The sequence below is a fragment of the Entelurus aequoreus genome, linkage group LG01 (genome assembly GCF_033978785.1).
Source record: "Entelurus aequoreus isolate RoL-2023_Sb linkage group LG01, RoL_Eaeq_v1.1, whole genome shotgun sequence".
Taxonomy (NCBI): Eukaryota; Metazoa; Chordata; class Actinopteri; order Syngnathiformes; family Syngnathidae; genus Entelurus; species Entelurus aequoreus.
Window position 1 is genome coordinate 31,570,742 of NC_084731.1, and position 21,203 is coordinate 31,591,944.

Consider the following 21,203-nt stretch of genomic DNA (forward strand, 5'->3'; position numbering starts at 1 on the left):
AGGCTGCAGACAGGGCAGAGGCTTCCACCACTCCGAAGCTACATGGACGATGTCACTGTGGTGCTGCAAACAGCCCCATGCACGAGAAGATGTCTGAAGAGGCTGGATGAGCTAGTGACATGGGCACGGATGAAGATAAAACCCTCCAAGTCACAAAGCCTCTCCTTGCACAAAGGCACCAGGAGCGACAAAACCATCTTTGTTGCAGGAGGTGAGCAAATCCCTCTACTGGTCAACCAGTCCATCCAAAGCCTGGGGAGGCAGTACAATGCGGACCTGTCGGACAAGCACGCAGGCAAGGCAGCACGGAAACAACTCTCAGAAGGCCTAGCGAGTATTAACAAGAGCCAGCTCCCCGGAAAGTACAAGTTGTGGTGCTACAACTTCACACTGTACCAAAGGGTTATGTGGCCACTGAAGATTTGTGAGATTCCATCCTCAACAGCCAACGGGTTGGACAGACTAGCCAACTCCTACACCCGAAAGTGGCTGGGCCTACCGCGTTGCTTCTCCGACACTGGCTTATTTGGGGAAACTTCGCTGCATCTGCCGATCCAGTCCATCACCCTGGGCTATAAGCAAGAGAAGGCCAGACTGGTTCTTGAGCTGGAAGAATCTTCAGATCCTACAGTGAGGAATGCATGTGTACCCACCCGAACAGGCCGGAAGTGGCAAGCAGGGCCAGAGGTCGCCAAGGCCATTGGCAGGCTCCAACACCAGGAGATAGTCGGCAGGGTGCAAGTGGGGAGAGCGGGGCTTGGCTGGGGTGATTCTCTGGTCCAAGGCCACAAAGAGGGAACGCAGAGCCATGGTTGTGGAGGAGGTCTCAAGGGCAAACCAGGAGCAATATACTATCAAGGCCGTGTCTCAAGGTCGCCAAGGAAGATGGACCACTTGGGAAGGTACCATCAGCAGACCCATCAGCTGGGCCGACCTATGGAAGATGCCACAAGCCAGACTCAGCTTCCTACTCAGGGCAACTTATGACACCTTGCCATGCCCCAGAAACCTCCACCAGTGGTTCGGCCAGGAGGAGAGCTGTCCCCTGTGTGGTGCTCCCAACGACAGCCTGCAGCACTTGCTATCAGGCTGCAAGATCGCGCTGACACAGGGTCGCTACAGATGGCGGCATGATCAAGTCCTGAGGAAACTGGCCGAAGTCCTGGAGAGCAGTAGACAAGAGGCCAACAGCCAGCCCATAGCCAAGCAACTTCCTGTCATGTTTGTGAGGCCAGGGGAAGGCAAAGGAGACACCAGCCGACGAGGCCCCCGCAGTTTCCTCTCTCTGGCAAGGGACTGGAGTATGAGGGCTGACATCGGCAAACAGCTCCAGTTCCCCCGTGAAATCACCACCACTTCACTCCGCCCAGACATCGTGCTGTGGTCTGCTGTTACCAAGGCTGCCATACTGATTGAGCTCACCATTCCCTTGGAGGAGGGAATCCAGGCAGCCTACGAGCGCAAAGCAGCCAAGTATGCAGATCTGGCTGCTGAGTGCAGAGAGGCAGGTTGGTCCACTACCATCTACCCTGTGGAAGTAGGCTGTCGGGGCTTCGTCGGTACATTAACTATAAGGCTGCTCCGAGATGTGGGAACGACTGGGGCAAAGCTCCAAAGGGAAACTAAGGCCCTTGCTGAGGAAGCAGAAAAGGGAAGCTTCTGGTTGTGGCTGAGGAGGAGGGATAAGTACTGGGGGTCAAGGCAATAAGATGGGTCAGCTGCAGGGGGTGGCAGGGAGACGTCCCTGCCACCGCTCCGCCACCAGGAGGCGTTCCGGGGTTAAAGAGAGCGAAACTCCAATGAGCGGTGGTCCCCGGCTGATGACCCTGCAGCTGACCCAAGGCGCTGTAGGAGGCGCGTCAGGCATACTTGCCCAGCAGAAACAACACCATATCTGTACAATCAATCTGTGGCGAAATTATTCTCTGCATTTGACCCATCACCCTTGATCACCCCCTGGGAGGTGAGGGGAGCAGTGGGCAGCAGTGGTGGCCGTGCCCGGGAATCATTTTTGGTGATTTAACCCCCAATTCCCGCCTCCACCCGCGAAGCGGGCGTAGACAGGAGACATTAAACCCCCCTCCTCCCTCCATGGGAGGGAGGCGAGTTGGGTGCCCTAAACCCCCCCGGTCAGAAGCGGATGCCGGTTCACGGTTCCGAAAGGCGAGCGGCCCGCCAAGAGACATGGAGGGAAAAAAATGTTTTGCGAAATCTCGCAAAAGTTTTTTTTCCTATGTCAGTGAACCGGAAGTAAAACAGACACAGCGATGGTCAACCGGAAGTGAATGGAGGAGCCTACCCATCATCCGTGGGAGAAGTTTATTGATTTCTATTTTAGTATTGGCCTAACATATAAAGACATCAAATCGTATTATGGTCCCACAACAGAGCACAGAAAATGGGTAGGCTCCCGAATGCTCCCGCTCCTCCATCGCTGTGTCTGTTTCACTTCCGGTTCGCCATCGCCGTGTCTGTTTTACTTCCGGTTCACTGACATAGGAAAAAAAAAACTTTTGCGAGATCTCGCAAAACATCCATGTCCCTTTAGGGCTCTGTAGTTTCTGTACTTGTTTTTGATTATTATTATTTCTTGATTGTTTGTAAATGCTGCATATTATAATTAAAGGTATATTAAAAAAACATCCATCCATCCTTTTCCTACCGCTTGTCCCTTTTGGGGTCGCGGGGGGTGCTGGAGCCTATCTCAGCTGCATTCGGGCGAAAGGCGGGGTACACCCTGGACAAGTCGCCACCTCATCACAGGGCCAACACAGATAGACAGACAACATTCACACTCACATTCACACACTAGGGCCAATTTAGTGTTGCCAATCAACCTATCCCCAGGTGCATGTTTTTGGAGGTGGGAGGAAGCCGGAGTACCCGGAGGGAACCCACGCAGTCACGGGGAGAACATGCAATCTCCACACAGAAAGATCACGAGCCCGGAATTGAACTCAGGACTACTCAGGACCTTCGTATTGTGAGGCACATGCACTAACCCCTGTTCCACCGTGCTGCCGGTTTATAAAATAAAAAAATAAAAAATAAAAAATGTGAGCAAGTTTGCAATTGCAAACATGGTAACTACACTAGAGGGACACATTGCTCATTATTAGTATTGATGTTATTACAGCGTTAATTCTGTTTTAATGACAGGACAACGGTCTAAAAAGCAGTCAAAGTAAATCAAATCTACTAATCCTCCTGAGTCACCTGCCCTGAAAGGGCAAAGTTGCAGCAGTGACCCGGCCTCTGCTGCCCCCTCCTGGGGCTCAGTGTGTACACAGGCTGCCAGGCTGGACAAGACACTTTTGACACAGTGGATGAAACAGTGCCTTACATAGAGAGCAGCATAGCCGTGTTGTGCGTCACGGTGTCCTTGTGGTGTGTGGATGTTGACACACAGTACTGGGGAAACTCACTGGGTGACATAGGGGGGGGACATATTGGGAAAACACACTGGGGAATATAGATGTGTTGTGCATACACTGTAAGTTGTAGATGCTATGTCAGCACTCCTTCATTATGAATGCATTCCACTTCTTGCTTACTCCACATTTGATGTTAAATCAGAGTTTTAGGACATTTGAATGAGGACTATGCTCACACACGCGCGCACACGCACACGCACGCTGCAGCAGTGTGTGAGGTAATGTCTGTCTGAGTGTGCAAGAAGAACAAATCCTCTCATCCCTTTTCTATCTTATTACCTGACACTGTCTGCCTTCAACAACAACCCCCCCACTCCCCCCACAGCCACTTTCCACCTTCACACACCGCCACATGTCCATGTATAGGCACAGACAGAGACACAGACATGTGTTTCTTTAGAAGTTGATACTGTTCCAGCAAATTGGTAAATACTTTGCATCCCAGTTTACAGCATGAAACTGCAGCGCTGGCTAAGCCGATTATAGTGTGTGTGTGTGCGTGTGTGTGTGTGTGTGTGTGTGAGACAGAGAGAAAGAGCTTGGCAATGCGTAATTAACCCAGACATACACACACACACACACACACACACACACACACACACACACACACACACACACACACACACACACACACACACTGAAATGCTGTGTTAGGGAACCCTATCAGTCACACAAGCTTTATAGTGTGTGTTTGTGTGTTTCCCGTGCTACCAGGATATAAATGCTATTCCACATTCACGCTGCGGGGTACTCTACCTTTTTTTTACTACCTTTTTTTTACTGCACGAGTGTCAAACTCTAGGCCTGGGGGCCAAATCTGGCCCGCCACTTCATTTTATGTGGCCTCCAAAAGCCCGGTGGAAATAATATGCCTCAATAAAGTGCTTGACAGAAAAAATTTAAACAATGCATACAATTGCATATATTTTAAACTGTATTACAAACCCCGTTTCCATATGAGTCGGGAAATTGTGTTAGATGTAAATATAAACGGAATACAGTGATTTGCAAATCCTTTTCAACCCATATTCAATTGAATGCACTACAAAGACAAGATATTTGATGTTCAAACTCATAAACATTATTTTTTTTGGGAAAATAATAATTAACTCAGAATTTCATGGCTGCAACACGTGCCAAAGTAGTTGGGACAGGGCATGTTCACCACTGTGTTACATGGCCTTTCCTTTTAACAACACTCAGTAAACGTTTGGGAACTGAGGAGACACATTTTTTAAGCTTTTCAGGTAGAATTCGTTCCCATTCTTGCTTGATGTACAGCTTAAGTTGTTCAACAGTCCGGGGGTCTCCGTTGTGGTATTTTAGGCTTCATAATGCACCACACATTTTCAATGGGAGACAGGTCTGGACTACAGGCAGGCCAGTCTAGTACCTGCACTCTTTTACTATGAAGCCACGTTGATGTAACACGTGGCTTGGCATTGTCTTGCTGAAATAAGCAGGGGCGTCCATGGTAATGTTGCTTGGATGGCAACATACAGTATGTTGCTCCAAAACCTGTATGTACCTTTCAGCATTAATGGCGCCTTCACAGATGTGTAAGTTACCCATGTCTTGGGCACTAATACACCCCCATACCATCACAGATGCTGGCTTTTCAACTTTGCGCCTATAACAATCCGGATGGTTCTTTTCCTCTTTGGTCCAGAGGACACGACGTCCACAGTTTCCAAAAACAATTTGAAATGTGGACTCGTCAGACCACAGAACACTTTTCCACTTTGTATCAGTCCATCTTAGATGAGCTCAGGCCCAGCGAAGCCGACGACGTTTCTGGGTGTTGTTGATAAACGGTTTTCGCCTTTCATAGGAGAGTTTTAACTTGCACTTACAGATGTAGCGACCAACTGTAGTTACTGACAGTAGGTTTCTGAAGTGTTCCTGAGCCCATGTGGTGATATCCTTTACACACTGATGTCGCTTGTTGATGCAGTACAGCCTGAGGGATGGAAGGTCACGGGCTTAGCTGCTTACGTGCAGTGATTTCTCCAGATTCTCGGAACCCTTTGATGATATTACGGACCGTAGATGGTGAAATCCCTAAATTCCTTGCAATAGCTGGTTGAGAAAGGTTTTTCTTAAACTGTTCAACAATTTGCTCACGCATTTGTTGACAAAGTGGTGACCCTCGCCCCATCCTTGTTTGTGAATGACTGAGCATTTCATGGAATCTACTTTTTTACCCAATCATGGCACCCACCTGTTCCCAATTTGCCTATTCACCTGTGGGATGTTCCAAATAAGTGTTTGATGAGCATTCCTCAACTTTATCAGTATTTATTGCCACCTTTCCCAACTTTTTTGTCACGTGTTGCTGGCATCAAATTCTAAAGTTAATCATTTGCAAAAAAAAAAAAGTTTTTAGTTTGAACATCAGATATGTTGTCTTTGTAGCATATTCAACTGAATATGGGTTGAAAATGATTCGCAAATCATTGTATTCCGTTTATTTTTACATCTAACACAATTCCCCAACTCATATGGAAACGGGGTTTGTAGTATCTAATCATGTAATATAATGTTAAACCTTTTTTTTTGTTCAAATAAAAATAAATACCTTATTTTACAGACTATAGAGCAAACCAGTATATAAGCCGCACCCACAAAATTTTATAAAACATTTTATTTCCATATATTAGCCACACTGGACTGTTAGCCACAGATACGTTGCGAAATTAGTTATTTACACAGAAATATTTGGTGAATGTTTATTAACATACATTAATTGTTTCCAAACAGTTCATGTCACACGACAGTAAAACATCTGATCTATTAAAACAGAAGTCATCGTCATGGACCCACTAGATGCAGAATCTCGCTCGCCAATCATCTAAACAGAGTCAATTACTCCACAATTACGTTTTGGTAAATTTACAGAGGAATTTGTGAAACTGAAACAAAACAAAAATAATTCCATTGTAAGTTAATAATACTAACACAGACACTCGTAAATGTGTTAGCATATTAGGTAATACTAACGACGCTAGCTCGATTATATTACAATGGCACGTACAAATATGCATGAAAACACTACTACTGACATCATACATGGGATGGTTTAGTATTTATGAATTATTTTAGTTATGTTGTAAAAGTTACAAAAGTGGCTTGGAGTGATGAATGAAGAATCCATACGAGTAGACGCTATGGACGGCTAGAAGATGGAAGGGCTATTGTACATCCGGTTATAAGCTCTAAACAGAAGTGGACTGCAGCGCTGCAGCACCTGCAGTGAGCAAACTCGTCCAAAAGATGGCATCATAGCACAAACAATAGCACACCTTTGCGGTGTCTTTGCTTGTTTTTTTGAAAACTATATGCATTATGGCAGTCAGCGAAGAAAAATCCATAAATTAGCCACACTGTTTTATAAGCCGCAGGGTTGAAAGCGTAGGGAAAAAAATAGCGGCTTATAGTCCGGAATTTACATCACTATAATCAAATGCATAGGGAATGGTGTATTGATATAATGAAGCAAATCCATACATTTACATTCATATATTATTTACTGTTACAAACGGCCTTCTCAGGGCAGCCATAACTGTGCTGTAGCCCTCAATGAAAATTAGTTTGACACCCCTGCCTTACTGAAAATGATGGTACACATCTGCAGTTTATGTTAATTTAATGTCAGTAGATTTACAGGAAAAAATAACCTACCAGTTCCCATAGCAACAGTCATTTTTAGGTTTTTGACTGACTTTGCTGAAGTAAATTTCAATTGATTGTATGGACTTCCTGTCTGATGCTATATAGCATTATAGGCATTAATATTTCAGGATAAAAAGATTCCAGTTTTGCCAGCTTTTAGTAGGGCTGGCACACTTCCATACTTACATTAAACGTTTGAGTGCACAAGTGTGTTTACACTGAGAAGTAGGGCAAAATGCATTGCACCGTCAGTGCGCGAAGGTTGCAGTCAAAATGGACAAAATGGTGACACTTAGCACCCTCAATCGTCGCCATCTTGACTTAGAAGCGGAAGGGGAAATAAGTGCACAGTGTACATATTGAAGTGTGTGTGTGTGTGTGTGTGTGCTCTCACCTGGATCTATTAGCCTCTGCAGTAAGCCCCGCCCTTGTCTTCTTGTGTGCAGCAAATCAGCCTCTTGCCTGCCCACCTGTTTATCAGAGTATGGTTTATTTTGTTATATATCATGATATATACATGGATATGAATATGACACATTTTTAGAGAGGTTATTCTGGAGGTTAAGTGTACACACTCTTATGTTCACTTCCATCGTTTTGTTGTTGTCTGCCATTTGGCCGTGTTCCCCTCCAGCTCCTCTCTTCTTGCATCTTTTTTCTCATCCAATCGGCGTCTCCCTCTTCCCTGTCCTCCTCCTCCCCGCCGTGCGCCCCTCCAACCCCCACCTCATTATTCAGTATAATCTGTCGTCTAGACAGTGCACACACTCCCCACGCAGATCACACCTGAGGGAGGGCGATAGAGAGAAAATGGGAAAGGAAGGGAGAAAAAGAGGTGACAGAACTTGTGTGTTTTAAAATAGATGAAGAGAAGGTGAGAGAGGGGGAGTGGGAGGAAGTGATGGAGATGAAAGAGAGGTGGTGAAGAGACTGCAGCTTGACAAGATGAAGCATTGTCATAACTTTTATGCTGGCGAGGACCTCCTTTCTTCATAAACACATTATTATTATTGTTATAAAGGCAGAATATTACATCCAGCAGGGGGTCCAAACTTGTTCCATCAAGGACGGCATACTAACAAATCAAAGCCTATTTTAATAATTTTTATTCTTCAAACAGGCAAAAACCAACCCATGTTGATATACTTGGACATTACACCCATTTGTTCATTATCTATACCAGTGTTTTTCAACCACTGTGCCGCGGCACACTAGTGTGCCGTGAAATACAGTCTGGTGTGCCGTGTGAGATTATGTAATTTCACCTAACTGGGTTAAAAATATTTTTTGCACACAAGTAATTATAATCCGTAAATAATGTGCCGGATTGTAAATAATGTAAATAATTCAATGTATATACCCTGATGATTATCTTGTGAGATGACTGTATTATGATGATATAGTATATATCTGATAGTATATATCTGTATCATGAATCAATTTAAGTGGACCCCGACTTAAACAAGTTGAAAAACTTATTCGAGTGTTACCATTTAGTGGTCAATTGTGCGGTACTTCACTGTGCAACCTACTAATAAAAGTCTCAATCAATCAATCAAAAAATTGTTGAGTGTCGGTGCTGTCTAGAGCTCGGCAGAGTAACTGTGTAATACTCTTCCATATCAGTAGGTGGCAGCGGGGAGCTAATTGCTTTGTAGATGTCGGAAACACGTTGTGTCGTGATCACAATATGCAGACGACAGCGGGAGGCAGCGTGCAGGTACTAAGGTATCTTATGCTTTAACCAAAAATAAACAAAAGGTGAGTGCCGCTAAGAAGCGAAGTATATTTATATAGCGCTTTTCTCTAGTGACTCAAAGCTCTTTTACATAGTGAAACCCAATATCTAAGTAACATTTAAACCAGTGTGGGTGGCACTGAGAGCAGGTGGGTAAAGTGTCTTGCCCTAGGACACAACGGCAGTGACTAGGATGGCGGAAGCGGGGATCGAACCTGCAACCCTCAAGTTTCTGGCACGGCCACTCTACCAACCGAGCTATACCACAGAAAAAGGCATTGAAGCTAAGGCATGGCTATGCAAAACGAAACTAAAACTGACCTAGCTGCAAAGTAAACAAAACACAAAATGCTGGATGACAGCAAAGACTTACAGCGTGTGGAACAGAGACGGCGTCCACAAAGTACATCCGTACATGTCATGACAATCAACAATGTCCCCACAAAGAAGGAAAGCATCCGCACAACTTAAATAGTCTGGATTGCGAAAACAAAGCAGGTGCGGGGAATAGCGCTCAAGGAAGACATGAGACAGGAAACAGGAAAATACCAACAAAACAGGAAAAAAACACCAAAATTGGAGCGCAAGACAAGGACTAAAACACTACACACAGGAAAACAGCAAAAAACTCAAAATAAGTCACAGGGTGATGTGACAGGTCATGACAGTACACCTACTTTGAGACAAGAGCTAAAGTGATGCATGCTTGGTTATGGTTTGAATTTATATCCAACAATTGCGAAAACTACTTTTTATTGTCAATATCGGCTACTGAGTTTTGTTTTTTAATGATTTCTGCTTGTGGTGTGCCTCAGGAGTTTTTCAATGCAAAAAATGTGCCTTGGCTCAAAAAAGGTTGAAAAACACTGATCTATACCACTGGAGCTTATCCTAGCTGACTGCAGAAAATAATGTAAAACACATACAAATGACGAATGAAATGAATAAGTCTCTAATAATTCATCCCGTCCCCATTTGAGTTACCAGTTCTCACCACCTCCAAAATGTGCGTACGACCACCGAAGAATTTGCGTTAACATTGCCGTAAAATCTTACTTTCAGGTCTTATTTTGTGCTACGCAACTTTTATAAATAAACCTTTAATTTTTGATGGGTGGTGTGGTTATAGATTTACAAAACTGGACCTTTACAATAATCTGAAATTTAGATTTTATGCAGTTTGGGTAACATAAGTATAAATTAAAAAACACAAAAACATGCACCTGGGGATAGACTAATTGGCAACACTAAATTGGCCCTAGTGTGTGAATGTGATTGACTGATTTTCTATCTGTGTTGGCCCTGCGATGGGGCTCCACCCCTTGTGACCCTCTTGGGGTCACAAGGGGAAATGGATGGCAAATTAACACAGCAATTCATGAAATATTACTTAGGATACAATATTATTTTAACAACTAAAACTATGAATGTTTGTGGAGCTGTGTACTTCATAAAAAAAAAAGGTGAAATAACTGAAAACGTGTTTTATATTCTAGTTTCTTGAAAATAGCCACCCTTTGCTCTGATTACTGCTTTGCACACTCTTGGCATTCTCTCGATGAGCTTCAAGCACACCTGTGAAGTGAAAACCATTTCAGGTGACTACATCTTGAAGCTCATCGAGAGAATGCCAAGAGTGTGCAAAGCGGTAATCAGAGCAAAGGGTGGCTATTTTCAAGACACTAGAATATGAAACATGTTGTGAAAGTCTCTGTGTGGGTTCTCCTTGGACCGACAGAATCTGCGGGACCCGAAGTCCAGGTTCAAACAAGTCTTTTATTTTTTTGGTTTATAATGTGCAATGTTCTGGTCTATCGCTCGCGGCCTCTTGCTCGCTCGTCTGTGTCTGCTCCTCTCTCCCCCTCATGGCCTCGGACGCTACTGATAAAGTAGACAGGTGATTAGATAACCACCCCCTGCTGGGCAATCTACTCACCTGTCAGCTGGGCTTTGAAGCCGGGCCATACACACTCCCTTCCGCAGGAGGCGTGCCGACCACGCCCCCCTCCACACATGTTTTCAGTTATTTCACCTTTTTTTGTTAAGTACATAACTCCACATGTGTTCATTCATAGTTTTGATGCCTTCAGTGACAATCTACAAAGTAAATAGTCATGAAAATAAAGAAAACACATTGAATGAGAAGGTGTGTCCAAACTTTTTTTTGTACCGTTACACCCCTAATATATATATATATATATATATATATATATATATATATATATATATATATATATATATATATATATATATATATATATATATATATATATATATATATATACATACATATACAGTATATATAATGAACCGAACTGTGACCTCTAAACCGAGGTACGTACCGAACCGAATTTTTTTTGTACCGTTACACCCCAATATATATATATATATATATATATATATATATATATATATATATATATATATATATATATATATATATATATATATATATATATATATGTATATTAGGGGTTGTACCGTTACACCCCTAATAATATATATATATATATATATATATATATATATATATATATATATATATATATATATATATATATATATATATATATATATATATATATATATATTAGGGGTGTAACGGTACAAAAAAAATTCGGTTCGGTACATACCTCGGTTTAGAGGTCACAGTTCGGTTCATTTTCCGTACAGTAAGAAAACAACAAAATATACATTTTTTGGTTATATATTTACCTAATTTGTAAACAATGGCATAACATACATATACACACAGGGTCCATTGCCAGGGTTAATGTGGTCAAAATATATAAAATAAAAACTAAATAAGATAAGGCTCAGAATGGTTTCTTAACAAAACATTTCTACATATAAAGTGTTTTTTTTGATTGATTGATAGATTGAGACTTTTATTAGTAGATTGCACAGTAGAGTACATATTCCGTACAGTTGACCACTAAATGATAACACCCGTCCCCAATACGTTTTTCAACTTGTTTAAGTCGGGGTCCACGTTAATCAACATTAAACTGCCTCAAGTTGTTGCTCAGATTAAATAAAATGACAAAACTTTTCTTCTACTTCTTGGAGACGGCGTGGCGAAGTTGGTAGAGTGGCCGTGCCAGCAATCAGAGGGTTGCTGGTTACTGGGGTTCAATCCCCACTTTCTACCATCCTAGTCACGTCCGTTGGGCAAGACACTTCACCCTTGCTCCTGATGGGTGCTGGTTAGCGCCTTGCATGGCAGCTCCCTCCATCAGTGTGTGAATTTGTGTGTGAATGTGGAAATACTGTCAAAGCGCTTTGAGTACCTTGAAGGTAGAAAAGCGCTATACAAGTATAACCCATTTATTATTTATTTACATACAAACCCCGTTTCCATGAGTTGGGAAATTGTGTTAGATGTAAATATAAACCGAATACAATGATTTGCAAATCATTTTCAACCCATATTCAGTTGAATATGCTACAAAGACAACATATTTGATGTTCAAACTGATAAACATTTTTTTTTTGCAAATAATGATTAACTTTAGAATTTGATGCCAGCAACACGTGACAAAGAAGTTGGGAAAGGTGGCAATAAATACTGATAAAGTTGAGGAATGCTCATCAAACACTTATTTGGAACATCCCACAGGTGAACAGGCAAATTGGGAACAGGTGGGTGCCATGATTGGGTATAAAAGTAGATTCCATTAAATGCTCAGTCATTCACAAACAAGGATGGGGCGAGGGTCACCACTTTGTCAACAAATGCGTGAGCAAATTGTTGAACAGTTTAAGAAAAACCTTTCTCAACCAGCTATTGCAAGGAATTTAGGGATTTCACCATCTATGGTCCGTAATATCATCAAAGGGTTCAGAGAATCTGGAGAAATCACTGCATGTTAGCAGCTAAGCCCGTGACCTTCCATCCCTCAGGCTGTACTGCATCAACAAGCGACATCAGTGTGTAAAGGATATTACCACATGGGCTCAGGAACACTTCAGAAACCCACTGTCGGTAACTGCAGTTGGTCGCTACAAGGCGAAAACCGTTTATCAACAACACCCAGAAACGCCGTCGGCTTCGCTGGGCCTGAGCTCATCTAAGATGGACTGATACAAAGTGGAAAAGTGTTCTGTGGTCTGACGAGTCCACATTTCAAATTGTTTTTGGAAACTGTGGATGTTGTGTCCTCCGGACCAAAGAGGAAAAGAACCAATCCAGATTATTATAGGCGCAAAGTTGAAAAGCCAGCATCTGTGATGGTATGGGGGTGTATTAGTGCCCAAGACATGTGTAACTTACACATCTGTGAAGGCGCCATTAATGCTGAAAGGTACATACAGGTTTTGGAGATACATACTGTATGTTGCCATCCAAGCAACGTTACCATGGACGCCCCTGCTTATTTCAGCAAGACAATGCCAAGCCACGTGTTACATCAACGTGGCTTCATAGTAAAAGAGTGCGGGTACTAGACTGGCCTGCCTGTAGTCCAGACCTGTCTCCCATTGAAAATGCGTGGCGCATTATGAAGCCTAAAATACCACAATGGAGACCCCCGGACTGTTGAACAACTTAAGCTGTACATCAAGCAAAAATGGGAAATAATTCCACCTGAGAAGCTTGAAAAATGTGTCTTATTTAATTATGTTGTTAATTATTATTTGCAAAAAAAAAAAAAAGTTTATGAGTTTCAACATCAAATATCTTGTCTTTGTAGTGCATTCAATTGAATATGGGTTGAAAAGGATTTGCAAATCATTGTATTCCGTTTATATTTACATCTAACACAATTTTCTAACTCATATGGAAACAGGGTTTGTACATCTTTGGAATAATCTTGCTAACTAAAATGGATAGCATATCCAGACTTATCTACCCGGCTTGTTCCCTGCTTACTACAACCAAGATTGTTAGAACTATTAATGATATCAACCTAAAATTTATTTGGAAAAATAAAAGTCATTATATATAAGAAAATAAATATGGTTAAAGATGTCGAAGAGGGTGGCTTAAATATGATTTACTTTAATATAATGAATGGGTCAAATGCAGAGGACAAATTTCACCACATCTAGTGTGTGTGTGACAATCATTGGTACTTTAATCCCTGCTTGGCACTCAGCATCAAGGGTTGGAGTTGGGGGTTAAATCACCAAAATGATTCCCGGGCGCGGCGCCGCTGCTGCCCACTGCTCCCCAAGGGGATGGGTCAAATGCAGAGGACACATTTCACCACATCTAGTGTGTGTGTGACAATCATTGGTACTTTAATCTCTTTAATCTTTAATGAATTCTCAAAGCTAAAATGGTTAAAAAAATGATCTTGTGAATTCATGTTCAATCCATCCATCCATCCATTTTCTACCGCTTATTCCCTTCGGGGTCGCGGGGGGCGCTGGAGCCTATCTCAGCTACAATCGGGCGGAAGGCGGGGTACACCCTGGACAAGTCGCCACCTCATCGCAGGGCCAACACAGATAGACAGACAACATTCACACTCACATTCACACACTAGGGCCAATTTAGTCAATCAACCTATCCCCAGGTGCATGTCTTTGGAGGTGGGAGGAAGCCGGAGTACCCGGAGGGAACCCACGCAGTCACGGGGAGAACATGCAAACTCCACACAGAAATATCCCGAGGCCGGGATTGAACTCACGACTACTCAATATGGTACATAATTCCAAATGTCATATTCCAGAGATTGGGAGGTATACATTTTCTGTTGCTTTGTGACTTTCGTGTAAACTCATTACCAGTCTAACTGTCTGATTAGCACCAACAGACCCTACTTTACTGGAAATGATTGTTTAAACACAATTTCTCTCCACACAACACACCTATATGGAATAACCTTTACATTCTAGTTAATAGAAAATCCATATATATAGAAGAATGCTACTCTGTAAGTATTGGTGCTGTCAGACATTTTATGGATAGCTGTGGGATTTTGTTAACCTATGAAAAAGTGTGTGAAAAGTATCAATGTTGTTAAAAAAATCAGTTTCAGAAGATCACCAAAGTATCTCTATCCTTAAAAACTATGGTGACTCAAGATGTTTTATATTCAAACACGACTCTTTGTCTGAGAAACTTTAATATTGAAGATGTTCCTTTCTGTGATGAAAAATGTTCCAACAAATATATGAGGGCAGTTTTAGTGAAATAATACAGTATTTTCCGGGCACAAGTCATTGACAATATATCCTAAAGGAGTTTACAAAAGTTGAGCTAAGGAAAATAAGGACAATTTATGTTAAATACCCAATTTTTCCCAAAGTTAAAGAAACACATTTTAAAATGATTAATAGAATACACCCTCCAAAGGGTTTTTTGAAACTAAAATTTAACATTGAGGTTGTATCATCTGTGGAGCTGTAGAGGTTGTCAATCATCTGTTTGTGGAATGTGATACTGTACATCTGTTTTGGGAGGAGATCAGAAATTGGCTGAGAGAAAAGGGTGTGGCGATGTCCCCATTTACAATGGAAGAGATCAAATTTGGCATATTTATAAATGATGGCAACATAGAAATCCTTGTCAATGTTATTATGCTGCAAGCTAAATTTTTCATACATAAATGTCGATTTCTGAAAGTGAAACCTACATTTTCTCATTCGCTTAATGGTTTCAAATGATCAATTAAATCTTGGAAAATGGTTAAAAGTACAAAAGCCCTTAAATTTATATCTTTATTGGAGAAATTTAAAGTGAGATTTAGATTAGCCTTTGTAATGGCAATCTTCACCTTCAAATGTTCCAATTTATTGTCATTACTCAACAGGTTTGAGGGAGTGATCCTACGCAGTATGAAACATTGTATATGAAGGAGGTCCAGTCGGAAATCCAGTTTATGCATATTTATTAACGAATTTGCAGGGTGAATGAAACATACCAGGGATTATTGCAGTGATATTGTGTTATATGTTCTCCTGCCTGTTGCTGTTGTCTGCTGTGGTCTGCTGCTGTCTGCTGCTGGTAAGAACGGTTTGTGCTCCCACACCTGAGTCCTTCCTCGTTTGGCTCACCTGTGCTCCTACATATGCCTTCCCCCCTGCACTGCTCAACCCAAAAAGCCCGCCACCTAGTGACAAAAGAAAGTAATGCCAACACAAAAATAAGGATGCCTTAAATGGCTCCTACACACGGGCCCCTAATTGTTTACATTGTAACAACTACTTGGAAGGGAGCCATTCAAATTCACTTTTACATGATTCTTCTTCTCAGTTTTTGTTTTTTTTCTTTTTTTCTTTCTTTCATAATTTCAAAATAAAAATATGTTGGCATTTATAGTTCATTAATCTTGAATCTTCATTAATCTTCAATTTCAGTCTTTTGGAGGAGACATATCTTGGTTATTGGTCTTTCCAGTATGCTATTTTTGTTCTTTTCCTTGTCTTTGCCTTTTCCTTCTTTGTCTTTTCCTTTGTCCACTTCATCCTCTTCTTCCACCACTTCTTCTTCTTCTTCTTCTTCTTTAATTTGACAGGATCATTTTCAACACTACTCACAGCAGTTTGAACTTCTTTTCTTTTCCTAGTCAGTTGCAAGAGTGTGGTCTTTACTTTTAAAAGCCAGGCTATTGCAATCTTCAGTCTCATCCAGGATGAGAAGTAGTGGATGAAATAGTTAGTTGGGTTCAACTGACTTTTGACAATGGCATTTACTGTGATGCCAGGTTTGATCTCTGGATCATCAACAGAGATTTTGGATTCAACTTGCAAGATTGGCCATTCTTGGTTTGCTTTCCAGAGAAAATCTTGTCCTCTTATCCAATTTTTGTAGCCTAGGAAGCGATCTGCTGTCAGCCCTCTTGATGCTGCATCTGCAGGGTTTTCCTTTGTGCTCACGTATCTCCATTGTGATATGTCGGTAGCATCCCTTACAAAAGAGACTCTGTTTGCTACAAATGTTTTAAAGCGTTTGGTTTCGTTGCTTATGTATTTAAGCACGGTTGTGCTATCCGTCCAGAAAAATGATTTCTCCAGTTTTAACTGTAGATCCTTTCGCAGCATTGTGTCAACTTTGACAGCGAGGACAGCTGCAGCCAGCTCCATTCTGGGAATTGTCATTTGTTTTAATGGTGCCACTCTTGATTTTCCTATGATGAATGCAACATGCACTTCTTTGTTTTTGTTTTCCAGTCTTAGATATGAGACGGTTCCGTAGCCACTCTCACTGGCATCCGAAAAGTGATGCAGCTGTGAGTGTGTGATTTGACCAAAGTGTGTAGGCTTCATGCACCGGTCAACTTTAAACTCCTTCATTTTGCTGAGATCTGCTAACCATCCTGTCCACTGTTGAGAGAAAACGTGTGGTATGGTTTCATCCCATCCAAGATTTTCCTTGTAGAGCTCCTGCATAATCATTTTGGCTGGCAGAGTAAATGGTCCTAGAAATCCTAAAGGGTCGTATACAGAGCTGACCACAGACAAAAAGCCACGTCTAGTGTGTGGTCTTTCTGGTACAACAACTGTGAACTTGAACACATCAGTTTCCACACACCAGTGTAGTCCTAGGGCTCTTTCCATTGGTAGATTGTCCTTGTCCAAATCCAACTCCTTGATTTCTTTAGCCCTGTGCTCTTGTGGAATAGATGTTAATACAGCACGGCTGTTGCTGATCCATTTGGACAGAGTAAACCCACCCATTTGGCAGAGAGCAGTCAGATCTTTTACTAATTGTACTGCTTCTTGTTCTGTGGGAATCGAACGTAAACAGTCATCTACATAAAAGTTATGGCGTACTGTGTCTGTCACCTCAGGTGGAAAATGAGCTTGGTTGTCTTCAGCAGTTTTCCTCAAAGCGAAATTTGCACAACTTGGTGATGACACAGCTCCAAATAGATGTACCTTCATCCTATATTCAGTCAGATCTTGCTGCATATCACTGTCAGGCCACCATAAGAATCTCAGGTAGTCGACATGCTTATCAGACACCTTAACCTGATGGAACATGGCTTTAATGTCTGCCATCAAGGCAACCGGTTCTTGTCTGAATCTGATGAGGACTCCGATAAGTGAGTTGGTAAGATCAGGACCCTGAAGTAGTTCACAGTTCACTGATGTTCCTTTAAAGACTGCACCACAGTCAAAAACAACTCTTAATGTTCCTTTTTTTGAGTGGTGCACACCATGATGTGGAATATACCAGAGTCTTCCATCTTTTCTATTCAGCTGGTCTGCTGGTACCAATTCAGCATAGCCACTGTCAATCATATCTGTGAGGAAAGATGTATATTCTTTATGGAACTTTTCATTTTTGTTGGACTTGTGTTTCAGGCTCTGGATGCGTTGCTCTGCAATACAACGGTTGTTCGGCATGATGGGATCTTCTTCTTTAAAAGGTAAGTTTAAACAGTAATGTTCATCTTTAATCTTTGCAGAGTGACTCACAACATCAAGAAACTTTTCCTCTTCTCTTGACATTTCCTCTGTTTCCTTACTGGATCTTTCACTGAAATCTTGGTTGTACTGTTTGACTAATAACTCCTCCAGGTTTAGAATAGATATTCTATTGACATCAGCAACAGGGCAGCCATTATGCCTGCTGGTGTCATCTCCTTTTAAAGGACCATAAATGACCCATCCCATTAGGGTCCTCACTGCGTATGGCCCGTCCTCCTGGCTATTGACCACCTCCCAGGGTTCCAGTACCTTAGAGGCATTCGTGCCAATGAGGAGGTCGATGTCAGAGTCAATTTCAGGTAATGTGATATGATTTAGATATGGCCAGTGTTTCAAATCCTGCTGTTTTGGAATATTGTGTGGTGAAACTGGCATGGTTTTGTGTGTAAATACATCAGGCAATTGAATAAAGTCATTCGTATTTATCCCGGCTATTTCCAGTCCAGTGATGTGGTAGCTGGTTTCGGGTTTCACTTGATTCATGGTTTTGAGAAGGATGTTTGTTCTTTGTCCTGTAATGTTCAGTGTCTGCATCAGTTTTTCTGTGCAGAATGTGGAGGTGCTTCCATGATCCAAAAATGCATATGTTTGTAATGCTGTGTCTCCCTTGTTGCTTTTAACTTGTACAGGTACAATGGAGTAGATGGGGGGGTCATCCCCGGCCCCAATATGACCACAAGTATGCTTGGGAGGTGGGACAACAGTATTGGTTCCAATTGATTGGGTTTGTGTTTGTTCTGTCTGTTCAATGTGGAGTATTTGTGGATGTTGTTTTTTACAGATTTCACATAATAGACGATTTCTGCAGTCTCGACTTAAATGTCCTATTTTCAGACAGCCAAAACAGACTCCTTTTTCCTTTAAGAAGTCTATTTTTTCTTTGTGCTTCTTCCTCTTGAATTGTGGACAGCACTCCAGTGTGTGACCACTCTTCTTACAGAACAGACAACTGTGAGATTTGACAATCACATTCCTTTTTCCTTCATTTGACTCCACAGTTTCTATGGGTATTAATGTTGTTGCAAAGCTGCTTCTTGGACTTGACTTTACTCTTGGCTTAGGGACGGATGAGGGTTTGACAGTTGATTGCTTAGTGTCCTGAATGTTACCAAACAGTGGATCAGAGAGTATTTTGACTTGTTTTTCAATAAAGTTCACAATGTCTGGGAAAATGGCACGATGGCCTTGCTTCTCCTGTAGGTCACAGGCCTTGTTCCTCCACTGCTCTCTGAGCTTGTATGGAAGCTTTAGGATGATGGTCCTCATATTAGAAACAACATTCATTTCTTCCATATAGGCCAGATTTTCCATTGCATTGGAACAACTTCTGAGGAATAGAGAGAATGCTCTCAATCCTTTTATATCCTCCAATTTAATTGTTCCCCAGGAAAAAGCCTTTTCCATATATGCTGTTGCAATATGATATTCATTACCAAAATGTTCCTTGAGTAGCTGTCTTGCCTTCTGGTAGCCTTGGGACGGAGGCATATGTTGGCAACTTTGAACCAGCTCTTTTGGATGCCCTCTAGTATATTGTTCCAAATAATGCAAACAGTCATAGGTGTCACACTTTTTCTCCACTCCATATTCAAATGCCCTTATAAAGGTTTCATACTGAAACGGATCTCCATCAAACACAGGTACGTCTCTTGATGGTAAAGAGGAATGGACATTCTGCTTAACTAATAAGGCATTAAAATCATGTTGTGCTTTTAGTAAATCAAGAATGTGATCTTGTTTGATGGCATTTGTGACAGGGGATGTAGTGTGACCTGTATGACCTTTAACATCCTCTTTTTTCATTGGTACAGTTGATTTTGACAGATTGTCAGTTTGCATTAAAGAGTGAGCAGCCTGTCTTGGAGTCATGTAATGAGCTTCGGTATATTTTTCATAAATGAATTGTTTTGGCTTCCCAACCTGTGTGTCAGAGAGGGGCATTGTTTTCTTTGGAGCAGCAGCTCCCTTGTGTGATTCAGAGCTCATTCTTGACACTCTTGATCCTTCCCTAGATCCCATGGTTGCAAAAACTTGCTCCCTTGCATTTGCTGCTGCCAGCTTGGTTTCCATTTCCAACTTTTCCTTTTCCATTCTGAGTTGTTCCTGTTGTTTTGCGAATTGTTCCTGTTGTTTTGCGAATTGTTCCTGTTGAATTCTTTGTTGTGATTCAATCTGATGTTTTTTCTCCAATGCAGCAGCTTCTGCCATGAGAGCAGCCTTTTCGGCCTGGGCTCGAATGCGAGCAGATGAGGTAGAAGAGGTTGTTGATGTTATGGAACTGCGTGTGATTGAGACATTCGATGCCCTGTCCTGGGCTCCAATATCAGAAAGTGTAACACCTAAATGTTCATCATGGGCAAGTGGGACATGCATTTCATCTTGGACTTGTGTTTCAACTGAGCCATGTGTTTCAGAGACATGCAATTGGGAGTCCTCTTCCACAGGGGGAGTGTCATGTGTGGTTAGCTTTTTCAACTTCTGATAACCATTCATGCACAAGTTTTATGAAACCTTCTTGTATCTTAATCTTTTCTTGAAACCAGTCATTTTTTCTATCAAGTTCCTCTTCAGGCAATGGTAAGGCAATCAATGAGGAATGATTTTCCCTTGCCTCTCCACACAAATGAATCAATTCATCCAATTGACCTCTTACAGCATTTGCATTTTCATCATTTTCATTTGAATGCATGAGTTGCTTCATTGTGTCCATTATTTTAGCAGCTTTTTTAACACATGCTCCTGTTGCTTTATGATAATTGTCAACTTTCATTTCCAAGCCTTTGGCAGTATACTTTATGGCTCTTTTTCCCTTTCCAAAATATTGTACATTTTCCTTTTCAGGATCCACATTTTCGCCACCTTGTGGCTGTACATCATCTTTGCCACCAGACATAATTGGCCACGTCCCTTGTGCTGCTTTCAGCTCCACACAACTCACCCTATAGAGCTGGCAGGTGTTTCCAATCACCCTGGCTGAT

The 21,203-nt window shown here is 41.9% G+C and overlaps 1 protein-coding gene across 1 annotated transcript; it reads right to left on the minus strand.

Moving 5' to 3' along the window:
- Window positions 1–15,858: 15,858 nt before the first annotated feature.
- Window positions 15,859–18,028, minus strand: LOC133660896 (uncharacterized). The gene has a single exon (XM_062064391.1). The coding sequence runs from the start codon at window positions 17,791–17,793 to the stop codon at window positions 16,174–16,176; it is 1,620 nt and encodes a 539-aa protein (XP_061920375.1). The 5' UTR covers window positions 17,794–18,028; the 3' UTR covers window positions 15,859–16,173.
- Window positions 18,029–21,203: the final 3,175 nt, after the last annotated feature.

Bases quoted from the DNA above. Each gene is read 5' to 3' on its own strand.
- LOC133660896 (XM_062064391.1), bottom strand. From the start codon at position 17,793: ATGGCAGACATTAAAGCCATGTTCCATCAGGTTAAGGTGTCTGATAAG.